A 15,316-nucleotide genomic window follows, 5' to 3' on the forward strand; every position below is an offset into this window, starting at 1 on the left:
TGTTAAAATTGATGCTGTACCAAACTTAAAATCAAAGAATCATGGAAAACTAGAGGTGGAAGGAACTTCAGGAAGTCCAGTCCAGTGGTTCTGAACCTTCTTTTGTACCGGGACCCATTTGTAAACATCGCTGGCCAGTCCCGACCAGTACCCCTTACTCCCAACCAACCCTTCTGTGTAGGGCAGGGGGTGGTGTGGGGCGTGAGGGGACCCCTAGCAGCCCCTTGCAGGCTGGAAGTCGTTCAGCTTGCAAGGGAAAAGCCAGTTTCCCATGTTTTTCTCCTTTAAAAGTGGATTCTCCTTTAAACTTTTGTTGATCTACTTTTTAAAGTTTGTGCATGACCCTTTCATATATTCTAGCGACCCACTCCTTTGAGTCACAATCCATGGGTTGAGAAACCCTGCTGTAGTCCAACCCCATGCTCAAAGCAGAGCCATCCCCAACTAGATCAAGGCTTTGTTATAACCAGGGTCTTAAAAACTTCCAAGGATGGAGATTCCACAACCGCTCTGGGTAGCTTGTTCCCATGCGTTACTACCTTCTTGGTTGAGAGGTTTTTCCTAATATCTAACCTAAACTTCCCTTGCTACAACTGAAGGCCATTGCTCTTTGTTCTGTCATCTGCCACCACTGAGAACAGTCCGGTTTCATCCTCTTTGGAACCAACATTCAGGTAGTTTGAAGGTTGCTATCAAATCCCCCATCAGTCTTTTCTCTAGACTAAATAAGCCTGATTCCCACAGCCTCTCCAAGTCATGTGCCCCAGCCCCCTAACCTTTTTTTGTTGCCTTCCACTGGACTCTTTAATCTGTCCATGTTCTTTCTGTAGTGGGGGACCCAAAACTAAACACAGTACTCCAGATGTGGCCTCACCAGTGCCAGATAGAGGGGAATAATCCCTTCCCTTGATCTTCTGGCTTGAACGCTTCTACTCATGCAGCCCAGTATGCTGTTGGGCTTCTTTGCTGGTTCATATTTAGCTTATTGTCTACTGTAGCCACCAGGTCCTTTTCTACAGAGCTATTACTTAACCAGTCGGTTCTGAGCCCATACCGTGCATGGGATTGTTCTCTCCCAAGTGCAGGACTTTTTGCACTTCTCCTTATTGAACCTCATGAGATTTCTTTTGGTCTAATCCTCCGATTTTGTCAAGGTCTCTCTCAATCCTAGCTCTACCCTCCAGTGTATCTACTATTCCCTCCAGCTTGGTGAGGGTGCACTCCATCCCATCTTCCAGGTCATTGATCAACATATTGAACAAAATCAGCTGCAATATTGACCCCTGGGGCATTCTGTTTGACACTGGCTGCCAGCTGGATATCAAACCGTCGATTACTACTTTTTCAGCCCAAATATCCCAGCCAGTTTTTTATTTGCCTTACAGTCTATTCATTCAACCTGTACTTCCTTAGCTTGCTTCCAAGAATGTTGTGCGTGACTATCAAAAGTCTTGCTAAAGTCAAAGTATGTTGCATCTACTACTTTCTCCCATCCACAAAGCTAGTCATCTTGTCCTAGAGGACAGTCAGGTTGGTCAGGCATGACTTCCCGCCCTTGGTGAATCCACACAGACGGTTCCTAATCATCAACTTCAAGTGCCTAGAAATGGATTGCTTGAGAACCTGCTCCATGCATTTTCCAGGGACTGAGGTGAGGCTTACTGGCTTGTAGTTCCCTAGCTCTTCCTTCCCTTTCTTTAAAGATCTAGTGACTTGCCCTTTTCCAGTCATCCGGGACCTCTACCAATGGCCAGCAACCCTGCAATCACATTAGCCGACTCCCTCAGCATCCTTGGGTGCCTGCATCCAGCCCTGCATCCTTCAGGAAGCACTACTTCACAGTCAAGGCGTCTGGGATCTGGAACCAACTTCCAAGGGAAGTGGTGCTGGCTCCTACCCTAGGGGGTCTTCAAAAGGAGGCTGGATAATTACCTTGCCAGGGTCATTTGACCCCAGTACACTTTCCTGCCATGGCAGGGGGTCAGACTTGATGATCTGCTCAGGTCCCTCCTGACCCTACCAACTATGAAACTATGGACTTGTATACATCCAGCTTTTCTAAATAGTCCCTAACCTGTTCTTTCACCACTGCTGGCTGCTTGCCTCCTCCCCAAACTGCCACCAGATGCAGGTAGTTTGGAAGCTGACCTTGCCTGTGAAAACCTAAGGTGAAAAAGGGATAGAGTACCACAGCCTTTTCTGCATCTTCTGTCACTGGGTTGCCTCCCCTATTCAGTAAGGGACCCATACTTTTCCTAATCTTCCTTTTGTTGCTAACATACTTGTGATAGATATGATGTTTGAGAGCAGGCCCAAAAGCCAACAAAGAAAAGTACTGCTGAGAGGCCATAAACAGGATAATCATGAACTCTCTATGCAGGATGACATTTGGAATGTGAGTTGATAAATAGGGATGGTACAAACTGAACCTACCTTGAACTCACTAGCATAAGTAACAGTGCTGAAAAGAAAGTTGCATGTTTGATAATAAGGAAGATGCTTATGCGTAAGAACTGCTCCAAGCCTATTATTGTGTAGCTGTAGAAATTAACAAGACCATAGATGAATCTACAAAGCAGACTCAGTGCTTCAAAGACACAGCTGAAACAATCAGGGATGCAATCCTCCTCCCTGATTTAACATGTCAAAACCAGTATGTAGCCAAAAGCCAGTTTGAACTAATTAGAAGTTTTCTCACACTAACCTGATATCTTGCATTCTCTTACAGTGGGAAATTCCCACCTACTGTATCGTGTCATGCACACTAAAAGCTTTTAACTAACCATAGAGGTTGAGTCAATTAAGTGTACAATTTGTGACACAAAACTGTCTATATAAACTTGCTTACTTCTTATCAAGTGGGGCTGGTTCTTGCAGGAGACAGGCTACTCTTTGTTGTGTGCACGCTTCAATAAAGAGCTTTGAGATAAGACCTTGCTGGTGTTGCCTGTCTCTTGTGGTCAGACAACGGACCTGGGAAGTTGGGGTTCGAGTCCCTGACACTTGTATAAACCCTTGTTATCCTTCATGCTTCTTGCTAGTTGCAACTCCAATTGCAATCTGGCCTTCCTAACATCATCCCTGTATTTCCAAGCAGTACCCTTACACTTTTATCTGTTTGTCCAAGTTTCACTTCTTGTAAGCCTCTTTGTGTGTGTGTGTGTGTGTTCCCTGCTAAGCCAAACTGTTCCTGGGCCATACATGCTAGTCGTCCTGTGCAACAGGAGGACTCATTCCTGCACCCTCAGTAAGGTTTCTTTTAAAAACAACCAGTCCTGCTGGATTCCTTCCCCCTCAAACTGGCCTCCCACGGGCTCCTGCCCATTAGTTCCCTGAGCAATTTGAAGTCTGCTTTTTTTGAAGTCCGGGGTCCTTACTATGCTGCTCTCCATCCTTCCTTTCCCTCAGGATCCTGAACTTGGTCATCGCGTGGTCACTGCTGCTCAAGTTGCCATCCACTCCTGTATTTCCCCACCAATTCTTCCCTGTTCCTGAGCAGTAGGTCAAGAAGAGCACAGCCCAGACTTTGGCCTCTCTAATACTTGCGCCAAGACGTTGTTCCCCAACACACTCCAAAAACTTTCCAAGTTCCTGTCCGCTACTACCCTCCCAGCAGATGACAGGGTGATTTAAAGTCGTGTCCGTCCCCCCCCCATGAGAACCAGTGATTGAGAAACTTCCACTACCTGTTTGAACAAAGCCTCATAGCCAGACCAGGAGGATTAAGTGGGTCTATAGCAGGCATCCTCTACGGCATCACCCTTTTTGCCCTCCTCTCTGACCCTAACCCAGAGACTTGCAACAAACCTATCTCCAGTTTCATACTGGATCTCTGAGGAATCATATAGCTCTTTTTATGTAAAGAGCAACAACTCCTTCCTGAACAGCTTGTACCCATCCACAACTGTGCAAGGACTTTGAATTCTTCCTACTTGGTTTCTAGGCTCTGTTTCATGTACAGACATGTAAGGTAATTAACCAACTGTCCTACTTTCCTAGGAAACATATGAGAGCCTCTCCTAGTATGAGAGCTGAATTTAGCCATGGGGAAAATGCAAGTGGCTTCACCTCTCTGAGCCTGCTCAAGGTCACCCAGCAGGTGAGCAACAGAGCTAGAAACGAGCCAGGTCCTGAGCCTGCATCTGGCACTCCCGGCAACACAAGGCATGGGGAAATAAGTGCTGTTTCCAAAGACCCCCAAGTGCATGAGCTGGATGCTCTGGCTGCCTTTGCAATGGAGGTGACCTGTACCTGTGGGTGATGAATGAGGCACTGAGAGAGCAGGGTGACATGGTGAAAGAGAAGCAGTGACAAGTTTGGAGAGCTGCCACAGGCTACAGAGGCTGCAAAAAGGCCCCTGACTCTTTTGTTAGCACTTTGCTCCCTGCACCCAAAGCACAGGGTGGGGAATGGAGAAACCTGCCAGGGAGGCATTTGCAAAGGGGCCACAGTTTCAAAAAAAACAAAACCCGAGAGTCCAAAAAACCACTGCAAAAAATCAGCACAGTACACACGGCAGCAGCATGCGCCACCGGAAAGGGCGCCTGGCTGTCCAGACTCGTGTGCTGGCTGCTGGCCAGCTGCCTGCCATCACTGGAAGGAAACTGCAAGTCGCAGTCCCTGCAGCACCAAACCAGGACCTGGGAGGAAGCCTCAACTGTGAGCAGTTCTGCCTAGAACTGTAACTCACAGGTGCAAGCAGAGGAAGAGCTGGCAGTGACAGTGGCTTTGGGGTTGCAACATCCTCCAGTCACCTCTGGGTCTCCTAAATTCACCACCTACATCTTCCTGCCCCTCTCTCCAAACAGCACGCTCCCCTGTAAGCTGGCCTGTTTGCTGCTCCTTGGCCCTGAAAGGTTTCCTTTTCACTGCTAACCTGCCTCCTCTCACCAAGCCTGCAGCAACAGAGCTGGGGAGAGAATTGCAAAGCAAACTCCCTAGTGAATTTCCCCACTCACTCTGCTCTCTAAACAGACCCGTGCCCTCGAGTCAGCATGAGTAGGGATAGTGAGAGGGGCAGGAGCCCCTGGGTGCCTGCATGGTGGGGGGAGAATAGCACCTCCCTAAGAGTCTTTGTCTCAGCAGCCACCAGGGAGCCAGCAGGCCCAGCGCTGTGCAAAGTAGTGGATGGGGGTGTGAGCAGAAAGGAGCTGCTTCTAGCCTCCCTGCCCAAGAAGTCTTTGCCTGGGGAGGCCCAGCACCCCAAGGCCAGGCTGCTACAGGAGCAGCAGCAGCTGCCACCAGCGCACAGAGAGCTAGTGCAGCCCAGACTGCTCCCTGCCGCTGGTGACTGGTATCATCCCCCTCCACTGCAGCAGGGCTCTGATGGAGCTTGCTCCACCTCTACCTCCAGTTGAAGCACAGCTCTAGGAGGCCCCCCTCAGCCAGGGCCTTGCTCCCACATCCCAGCTTCGGCTCCTGCCACAGCCTGCTAGTTCCTTAGTGGTGGGGGTCCTGGGAGAGAGCCTTGCTCAGTGGGGTGAGGTACAGCCCCTGGCCTTCCCCTGGGCCCACTAGTCTGAGCTGGGCTCCTCCAGGGTTGCCAACCCTGCATACATTTATGGATGATAGGTTAACAAGAAGTTGTAAAAAGTAGTTAAAAACATTTGCCTTTAAAGTTAGTAAAAATGGTTCCACGTCCATCAAAATTATGGAGAGCTGCCCTCCCGGCAACCCTGCTCCACCCTGGCCTTTCCTTAGGCTCACCTGTAGCCTTACAGCTGGGCTTCCTCCAGACCCACTCTGTCCAGGCAGGTTCCTCCCCCAGGTCTACTCAGTCCTCTGCCCTTGTCTCTCTGGGCCACCCAGGTCCAGCCCCCTCCCCTGGGAGCTTCTTTCCCTTTCACTGTTGGTTCCCCTCTTGCATCCCTGCCATGGCTGTTGCTGGTGGCAGGGAGCTGGGATGCTGCTGCTCACAGGAGGAAGTAGCCAAGCAAATGCTTTTAAGTCTTGTCTGTAAGCCTTCCCCCTTTTCTGTAAAGTCAGTAAATGTCATTTTTAAGCCCAGAGCGGGCAATAATGCTCCCCTCGGCCTTTCCTTAAGCTCACTTGCAGGTGTCCAGCTGGATTTCCTCCAGCCCCTGGCCTTTCTCCAGGCCCACTGTCCCAGGTGGCTTCCTCCCAGCTCTGGTCCTTGCCCCCAGGCACACTCTGTCTTCTGCCCGTGTCCCTGGGCTGTTCGGCTCCAGCCTGCCACCCCGAGAGCTTCTCTCCTTTTCACTGCTGCCTGCCCTCAGCCCCCTCCCTGGAGCCTCGCTCTTGCATCCCTGCTAGTGCAGGGCCTCCCTGCTCCTGCTGTCGCTGGGTGTGGGGCTGGGATGCTGCTGTGCACAGGAGGAAATGAGTAGTGCGCAAGTAACCAAGCAGACAGTATTGTTTCCTCCTTCTCGGTTCACATGGGAGAAAATGCGCTGTCAGACACCGCACCATCAAGGAAATATACAGGCATACCTCGGAGATATTGCGGGTTCGGTTCCAGACCACTGCAATAAAGCGAATATCGCAATAAAGCGAGTCACACGAATTTTTTGGTTTCCCAGTGCATATAAAAGTTATGTTTACACTATACTGTAGTCTATTAAGTGTGCAATAGCATTATGTCTAAAAAAACAACGTACATACCTTAATTAAAAAATACTTCATTGCTAAAAAATGCGAAGTGAACAAATGCTGTTGGAAAAATGGCACCGATAGACTTGCTCGAGGCAGGGTTGCCACAAACCTTCAATTTGTAAAAAACCGCAATCTCTGTGAAGCGCAATAAAACGAGGTATGCCTGTATTTTATTAATAACTTCTGAACAGGAAAGAGTGGCACAGACACACAATACAGCACTCCCCAATAACTTCCTTCCTCCATTTGTCTTGCTGGGGTCACAGCACAGCGCTGGCAAGGCTGGGGGAGGACAAGCCTGCTTCCCGAGGCCAGGCTGAGGTGGGAAGACGCAGTAAGACGATTCAAGTATTTTATTGGCCCCGGGACCTTCCAAGCCTAGCCGCCGCGTGGTTCTTGCACGGTGTCCGTTACACGAGGTAGCCCTCAGATGAGAATCCCAGAGAGGAAACCCGCGAGACCTGAGGCACCGAAGAATAAAAATAACCCTGGGAAAAGCCGGCGGTGACTTCCTCCACCCCGTGCCCGCTTCCGCCGGCCCGCTATAAGAGGCGGCGCCGTGCCGGTCGCGGCGCAGGCCGGCGGCGGCGGCGGGCGGTGAGTGCGGGCCTGAGGGAGGCGCCCGGGGCGGAGGGCTTGTCCTCCCCTCCCCTCCCCTCCCCTCCCCCACCCCCCGGCGCTGCGGGGCGGGGCCTTGTGCTCGAGCGCGGGGCGCCCGTGTCGGCGGGTCTCCCCCCCCCCCCGCGAGGGCGGGCCTCCCCCAGCCCCACGGCCCCGCCGGCGGCAGCGGCGAGCAGAGCCCAGGCGCAGGACGGGGCTGAGTGTCGGTGACCTGCCAGGTCCCCCCCGGGGCTTCAGTCCGCCGCCCTGGCCCGCCCCGGGACGTGCTTGCAGAGCGATGCCTGGCCGCGTTGCTGGCCATGCCCCCAGCAGGACCCCTTCTGCCTGCTGCAGGGGGAAACCTGCCCTTTCCAAGGAAACCCAGGCACGGGGACCCAGGCCCCGCTGGCTGGTGCATGAATCCAGCCACTGGCGACACGTAGTGGGGGGGTGTAGGTACCCCTGAGATCGGCGGTGCACCCCCTGGAAGCAGGAGCGCACTTCCATCGGCTGCTGCCGGACTCCCCCGCGCCAGGGCGGACCTCCTCCCAGCCCCGCGGCTCCTGCGAGGCAGCGGCGTAGGCGGCGCGCTCCTGGCCCAGGCTGTTGGTGAAGATCGAACTGTGCCCGGCTGTCGGAGCGCAGACCGCACAGGTCGGGGCACAGCTACACGCGTGCCTGAAATGCCCCAGGGAATGGGGCGGGTGGGGGGAGGCTGGAGGATGGGCTGGCAGGGTGGGAGCAGCGTGGTGTGAGATGTAGTTGAGGGTTTTGGGGTGAGCGGGTAAGTAGGGGACCCCTAGAGCCAGAAGCCGCAGGGTATGAAATCATTGCTGCAGTCACGCTGTGCTACCAGCCCAAGACCTTTTAATGAAAATAAATAAATGCCAGTAAAAATGTGTTGGGCATTAGGTCTAGTGGTTGGAGCCAGGGGCTGTTAGCAGCATCTGTAGTTGGTAGATAAGAGGAGAGGAGCTGAGATCAAACCAGGTTTCAAGGTTCAGGGGCTGCATGCACAGGCAGCAATGCAGGAACAGGCAACTGGGAAGTTGTGCGGACGAGTGCTGCACAGCCTGAGGACAGCTTAGGGCTGGGTGCTGCAAGAGCTCCGGAAGAGCAGCCCGGTGACCAAGGAGCAGGCTCCCTTCCCATTTTTGGAGATTGAGCATTGCTGGCCAACTTGCCTGGCTGCACCACAGAAACCACACTAAAAGCACCCTGTCTGGGGCAAATATGCTGATCATCGTTAAAAAAAACCACCTTCTTGAGTTGGCAGCCTTACCAGAGAGGTTCTACCCACAACAACTCCTGCAGAGCCGAAGCTGAGAGCCCTCGCATAGACGAGCCCTACTTCGCGCTGCTGCTCCCAGCCAAAGGCATTGGTTCAACACGGGTGGTTGTGCTCTCTCCTCCTTGTCACGCCCCTGAACACAGCCGGTTTTCAGGGCAGGAGTTGTCATGGTTGGGTTGCAGAGCACCAGCCCCTCCTGACTGGGACTGTAGTGCTATTGGAGCTGGCGCTACCTGCCTGCCCAGATGAAGGTCTGAGCACCGGGGCAAAACCTCAGCCCTGTGAGTGACGGGCTTTGTGGCATTCTCAGAGCTTTTCCTTCTCTAACAGGTTGGATCTGGTAGGTTGGACGTGAAGTCATTGGTTGGAACGAAAGTGACCCTGAAGTGGAAATGTTCGTGAGAGCTGTGCTGGCTGTGATTGTCATCTGCCTCCCTGCTGAGAGCGGTGAGCGGACCTATTCCTCTTTCTTGCAAAGCTCAAGGAGTGTAGGTTGTAACCGTGTTGGTGTATAAGCAAAAGCTTGTTCTTAGAATCCTCACAGAAAATTAAAAAGGGGTGGGGGGAAACCCCTGCTTGCCCCCAGTCTCCCTGCCAGTGCTTCTCTACCTCGTCAGACTCAAGGCGCCCTCCATCACTTTTCTGAATTTATCAGTTCCCGGATTCAAAAACGGCTGACTCTGTGTGTCTTGTCACCGCATCCCTGCAATGCTCTGAGACACACAAGTGATGGAGACAAGCACGTTTTTAACGTGGTTCAATAGTTGCGTAAAACCAATGATGCTAAAAGCTATGCGTATAACGGAGAACAATACCCTTGATATCTGTTGTAGAATTTTAACATCGCTTGAGACATCCTAGATTTGACTTGCAGGGGGTTTAGGTAGTGTTAAGGAGACCGTAGCCAAGATGTTTCAGGAATTATGCAAGAAGGAAGAATTACTCAGGGTGATTTGTCCTATTGGACCAACTGCAGAGTTAGGATAGAGCTAGATGAGCTTTCAAATGCAAGACGGTCCTTTTCATGTCTTGCATTACAAAGCTTGTCAAATCTGACCAATTGCATAGTTGGGAGAGAGTCAGAGAGATCCCCTTAAGTATCCTTGCCTCTCACAAAAAGCTTTCTCACCTGCTTGAGAGGTGGCACAAAAGCTGGCAGTGTTTATTTATCCAAAGCAATCATTTGGCCGTGGCTATTTGATCACTGTTTTTCCTTAACTTTTCTCAGGGTAAAGACCACAGCAGTAGCGTGGTAGTAAGATTTGAAGTGACACTGTGGTGCAAGTACTTGTGTCCAGCATCCTGTTTTCAATTAACTGCATACAGTTTTGCAGTTGAATTGGTTGGGAAGCTTTCCTGGTCCAACCCCACAACCATGTCCTGGAAACACAGGTGGGCAGGACAGTTTTTACTGAGCACCTTGCAGTCATACTTAGCGGTGTGTGTGTAACCTGGGGTTGCCATCTTGGCTATGGCAGCATTTTCCCTAGAATTGTTAGGTACCTATTCCATACCCCTGGTACTGCACGACTTACACCGTGCCAAGGAGGGCAGGAAGGCAGCCTCCCTTTGATATTTACCAGCAAGATGTGGCGGGCGAGACAGAGGGTGCATTCGGGACCTGATTTGGCACGGTGGGTAGGGGCGCTAGGGGAGGTCACGGCACCCCTAAGGGCGTCCTGCCACAAGAAGCAAACCCAGGTTGAAATGACACTGGTGACTTTTTCTCTCCTCCAGGATCCACCGTGATTCAGGCAGGTGCTGGCACAGATGTGCTCCTGCCCTGCAGTGTGCAACACCAAAATGGCTTCAATCTTTCGGACGTTGCTATCAACTGGGAGCGTCCTGACACCATCGTTTACAGCTTCTACTATGGCAGCAAACAGCTAGAGCATCAAGATGAGGCGTTTAGGGGCAGGACCCAGCTCTTCCCAAAGGAATTTTCAAAGGGCAATGCCTCTCTCCTACTGCAGAGAGTCAACCCAGCTGACACTGGGAATTACTCCTGCAGTGCTGTTCTCTGGGCCAACACCCAGCTCACTGTTCACACAGTGTCACTCCAGGTGACAGGTAGGACAGTCGTCCTCCCCTTTAATTCATGCTGTCATTGGGGTACAGGACGCAGTAAGCCTTGGCCTCAGGACTTCTCTGCTCAGAGAAGCAGCAGGCAGACTGCTCTTCACCTCAGTCTCCGCATGAAGCAGACCTCTGCAGGTGTTGTGCTGTTCCTCTTTGGAGTGTGCTGCCCACCCCCCCGCCCAAGAGGCTGCAGCAGAAACTTCTGCAGGGGACGCTCTGCAATTCCCTGAGCTACTCTTGGGGAGACACCGCCTTCAGCTGGGGCTTTCTTCCTTCAAAGCCAACCAGAGCACCCAGCTCATGCACTTGGGGGTCTTTGTAACAGGACAGTATTTCCCATGTGCCACGTTGGCTGTTGGTGGGAGCGCTAGACACAGACTTGGGACCGGCTCTAGTTCCTAGCTCTGTCATTTCCCTGCTGGGTGACCTAGAGCAGGCTCGGAGGTGAAGCCACCTGCATTTTTCCCCACAACAAAACTGAGGCCTTTGAAATGGGCTCATTGGTTTCCCCAGAACAGGTAAAATAGCCCCTGTGGAAGGAAACACCAGACTACTTCTGTCCCGCACTGGAATCCCATGCAGCCATTAGGTGCTGGCAGAGGTGTCTGAGAGCAGGCCTGAACTGGGGAGATCTGGAAGTGCCTCGACCTGCCACAAAAGTGCCCTGGGTCCGGGTCAGTGGAAGAAGCTGGAGTGTCTGAGATGGATCCACTTCTGGGCTTGAGAGGAACCTCCCCCTGAATGTTTCCACACCTGACCCCCTCCCATGACAGGCCCCAGTTCTGGGGGTTCAACCTCTTGTATGGCATTTTCTTTCCTTCCCACCTCTGTCCCAGCCTTTTTGGCTCGTATAAGTGAATGTGCCACAGTCTTTGCAGAAACTAACAAGTAGCTGGAGGTGGTGCTGGAGCTGCTCCTGCTTGGGTGAGGGAGGCAGAGAAGAGGCTGTCTCTCTTCACTTGGCTTGCTCTTTCGCAGGGAATGGGCTTGCTGTCACACCGCTGGGAGCTGTGCACTGTCTCACTGCCATCCTGCTGCTGCTGTGGTATATGTGAATCTCCCTGCATAGGTGAGTTGAGTGGGACACAAGCGATGCAGGAGCTGGCAGAGCCTAGTGGGCATTCAGAGGCATTTGCTTATGCCCGTCTGGCATGTGATTTAACTGAGGTGGCATGCTCAGTCAGGGAATGGGCGTCTCATTGTCAGAAGTCAATTTAGTGCCCTGGTCCAGTGCACCGACTCTTCCCAAACCCCTCTTCTAGGGAAAATTTCAGGGGAGTACATAGGCAATGGAGGCTTCATGGTCTTTTTATTCCCCCCCTCAGTTTTCCACCCTTTTGTGGGTGCTACCATTATAGATCAGGCTCCCCTTCTCTGAGCAGCTGCAGGTGGACAAGGGAAAGTAGAGGAGCCACAATGGGAGGCTGGTGGTTATTGTGGGCCACTGTAGTGTTGCCAAAGCTTCCCTCCAGATGCAGGACCTGGCTGAACGGGTTGCTGGCTCCAAGTGGTGACTCTGGGGTAATGGGCACTAGGCTTTAATGTGGTCAGGCCCAACGGCAGGAGTAAAGCCCCTGGGAGCTGTGACCACAACTCCTTGGTTGTGGGTCAGGGAAGGAAAAACAGGCTGGCAGCCCCTTGCCTCCAGTAACGCAGCTCTGCTTGTTTTCAACCCAGATGCAAACACTGAGTCAGGGAGCCCTGAGCACTGAGAAACCCAGAGTACCCATGGCTTCAGCTTCCAATGAATCTCCACTGCACATGATCTGTCTGTTACTGTGACTGCCCTGGATCAATGCTTTCAATGATGCAATGTTTGCTTAGAGGAGGTGCTGCAGGAATCCCTCCTGCAAGTAATAATTTAAGCACATTAATATATGTGTTCAAATTTTAAGAATTGGCATATATATTCATCTTCTAAAAAGTGTATGTATAAAGATGAATATGTATCCCAATTATTACATTAGAACACGTGTGTAAGTTCAAATTAAGAATCTTGTTGAGATCTTGGTGCTCTCACAGTTCCTTTCAGCCCTTATAGATCCATATTAGATTTGTTTTTATCTGTATAGTAGAATATGTAGATCTACATTGTAGATATTGCATATCATGTACAGGTGTTGGTGCTGTGGCATTGGCTGACCCTCACAGTTTGACTTTCAGGGTTTTCAGACCTAGGGGAGAGGGCCATTTTTCATGACTGCAAGCTCCTGTCTGGCCAAGGGGTCTCTGACTGCTGCAGCCCCTTTCCTGTTTCACAAAGGGCGGCTCTGGCTTAGGTTAGGTGATGGGCCTGGGAGATGGGAGGCACTTCATGCACTTACCCCAAGCGCAGAGGACCTGTGTTTGTACGAATATGGGGGGGGGGGGTGTAACGGGACTGACGCTGTTGCACTTGTTCATAGATCCCAGTTCCAGAACTGCAGGCATTGCCAGCGCCCAGAGCAGCTCAGGCAGACCAGCAGGCTTCGTCTCAGGGATTGTTTCACCTCAGTGCTACCTCTTGTCTAACAGACACCTTCCAAAAACCACTGAAGGACTAGGCCTGGAGAGTCCCAGGGCCACTAAAATACTTGAATCATCTCACTGTGTCTTCCCCACATCAGCCTGGCCTTGGGAAGCAGACTTGCCAGCACTGTGCTGTGACCCCAGCAAGAAAAATGGAAGAAGGAAGTTATTGGGGAAAATTGCACTGTATCCTTATGCCCTTCTTTTCCTGTTCAGATTTCTATCTTTTGTATTTATTAATAAGTGTCTTTTGTTTATGGTGGGGTGTCTGACTGTGTGTTTTCTCTCACCCTGGCTGACAAGGAGGAATCTTAATAGTGGTTACTTGTGCACCACAGATTTCCTCCTGTGCACAGCAGCATCCCAGCCCTGCACCCAGCGCCCTGGAGTGGGCCAGCAACAGCAGCAGCAGGGAAGCCCTGCACTAGCAGGGATGTAAGAGGGAGGTGGCAGGGAGAGGCTGAGGGGATGCAGCAGTGAAAAGGAGAGGAGTTCTCAGGGAGCAGGCTGGAGCTGAACAGCCCAGGTACACGGGGGCAAAAGACAGTATGCCTTGGGGCAAGGACCAGAGCTGGGAGAAACCTGCCTGGGACAGTTTTGGAGAAAGGCCAGGGGCTGGACCACATCCCACAGAGCAAGGCTCTCTCCCAGTGCCCTGACCACTGGGGAACCAGAGGCATGTGGCACCAAGCCATGGCAGGCGCCACAGCTGGGATACGGGAGTAAAGCCTGGACTGAAGAGGGCCTTGCAATAACTGCAGAGTATAGTGAGCTCTCTCATAGCCCAGCTGGGCAGCAGCGGAGGGGATTACCCCAACCATCAGACAGGGCAGTCTTCCCTGCCCCATCAGTCTTCACTCTGGTGGTAGCTGCTTGCTCTGCCACCTGCCGCCGGATTGTAAGGCTAGGAGGTTTTATCCCCCCATATTAAATGGGGGAAAAAATCTTATCTTTGGATCTAGGAAATACAGTTTGTTAAACATAACAGCTATAAATAGATGAGCAATGCAATAAGCATTTATTTATTTGTAATACATAAAAATGTTTCCCCCCTTTTCGAATAGATAAACTTTAATAGTTTTAAATGTGTATTTGATATAATAATATATATCAGATTGAATACATTTATTTAATCAAATACATATATTAGATTTAGTACAACATAATATACAAAAGAATTTCCGATACATAAAATTCATAGATTTCATAGACATTAGGGCTGGAAGGGACCTCGGGAGATCATCGAGTCCAGCCCCCTGCCCAAAGGGCAGGAAGTCAGCTGGGGTCATAGGATCCCAGCAAGATAAGCATCCAATTTACTCTTGACGGTGTTCAATGTAGGCGCTTGAACCACCTCCGCTGGCAGGCTGTTCCAGACCTTGGGGGCTCGGACAGTAAAGAAATTCTTCCTTATGTCCAGCCTGAAATGGTCTTGCAGGAGTTTGTGACCGTTCGACCTCGTCATCCCTTGGGGCGCTCTGGTGAACAGACGTTCCCCCAGATCCTGGTGGTCACCCCTGATAAACTTATAGGTGGCCATCAGATCACCCCTGAGCCTGCACTTTTCCAGGCTAAAGAGTCCCATGGCTCTCAGCCTGTCATCGTAAGATCTGTTTTCCTGACCTCTGATCATGCGCGTGGCTCTCCTCTGGACTCTCTCAAGCTTCTCCACATCCTTTTTGAATTGTGGAGCCCAAAACTGGACGCGGTACTCCAGCTGCGGCCTCACTAAGGCCGAGTACAAGGGGAGAATGACGTCCCGGGATTTGCTCGAGAAGCATCTATGGATGCAAGCCAGCGTTTTGGTCGCTTTACTAGCCGCAGCATCGCATTGCAGGCTCATGTTCATCTTGTGGTCAATGATGACCCCCAAGTCTCTTTCTTCCGTAGTGCTAACTAACGTAGCACTGCCAAGCCTATAAGGGTGCTGCAGGTTTTTCCTCCCAAGGTGGAGAACCTTGCATTTTTCAGTGTTAAACACCATGAGGTTCTCGTCTGCCCATTTGCTGAGCTTGTCCAGGTCAGCCTGGATCACCCGCCTATCTTCTGGCGTGGATGCTTTGCCCCAAAGTTTGGTGTCATCGGCGAACTTGGCCAGTCCACTCCTGACTCCAATGTCCACATCGTTAATGAAGATGTTGAACAGGATGGGTCCCAGGACAGAGCCTTGAGGGACCCCACTGGTCACAGGGCACCACGATGAGTGACTGCCATCAATCACAACCC

At 51.5% G+C, this 15,316-nt stretch overlaps 1 protein-coding gene across 3 annotated transcripts; it reads left to right on the plus strand.

Moving 5' to 3' along the window:
* The first annotated feature begins 141 nt into the window (after positions 1 to 141).
* Positions 142 to 14,525, plus strand: LOC149865502 (CD276 antigen-like). Of its 3 annotated transcripts, none has more exons than XM_090041844.1 (5): positions 142 to 7,209; positions 8,834 to 8,950; positions 10,241 to 10,573; positions 11,561 to 11,651; positions 12,988 to 14,525. In XM_090041844.1, exons 2-4 carry the CDS (start codon positions 8,896 to 8,898, stop codon positions 11,635 to 11,637), a joined length of 465 nt encoding a protein of 154 aa, XP_089897970.1. In that variant the 5' UTR covers positions 142 to 7,209; positions 8,834 to 8,895; the 3' UTR covers positions 11,638 to 11,651; positions 12,988 to 14,525. The 3 variants fall into 3 exon arrangements, with proteins under 3 accessions (XP_089897970.1, XP_089897972.1, XP_089897971.1); XM_090041846.1 differs by having other exon boundaries at positions 142 to 6,933; XM_090041845.1 differs by lacking the exon at positions 142 to 7,209 and adding an exon at positions 7,238 to 7,866.
* The last annotated feature ends 791 nt before the right edge of the window (positions 14,526 to 15,316 follow it).

The sequence above is a fragment of the Crocodylus siamensis genome, chromosome 4 (genome assembly GCF_052110815.1).
Source record: "Crocodylus siamensis isolate JL-2025a chromosome 4, ASM5211081v1, whole genome shotgun sequence".
NCBI classification, from domain to species: Eukaryota; Metazoa; Chordata; order Crocodylia; family Crocodylidae; genus Crocodylus; species Crocodylus siamensis.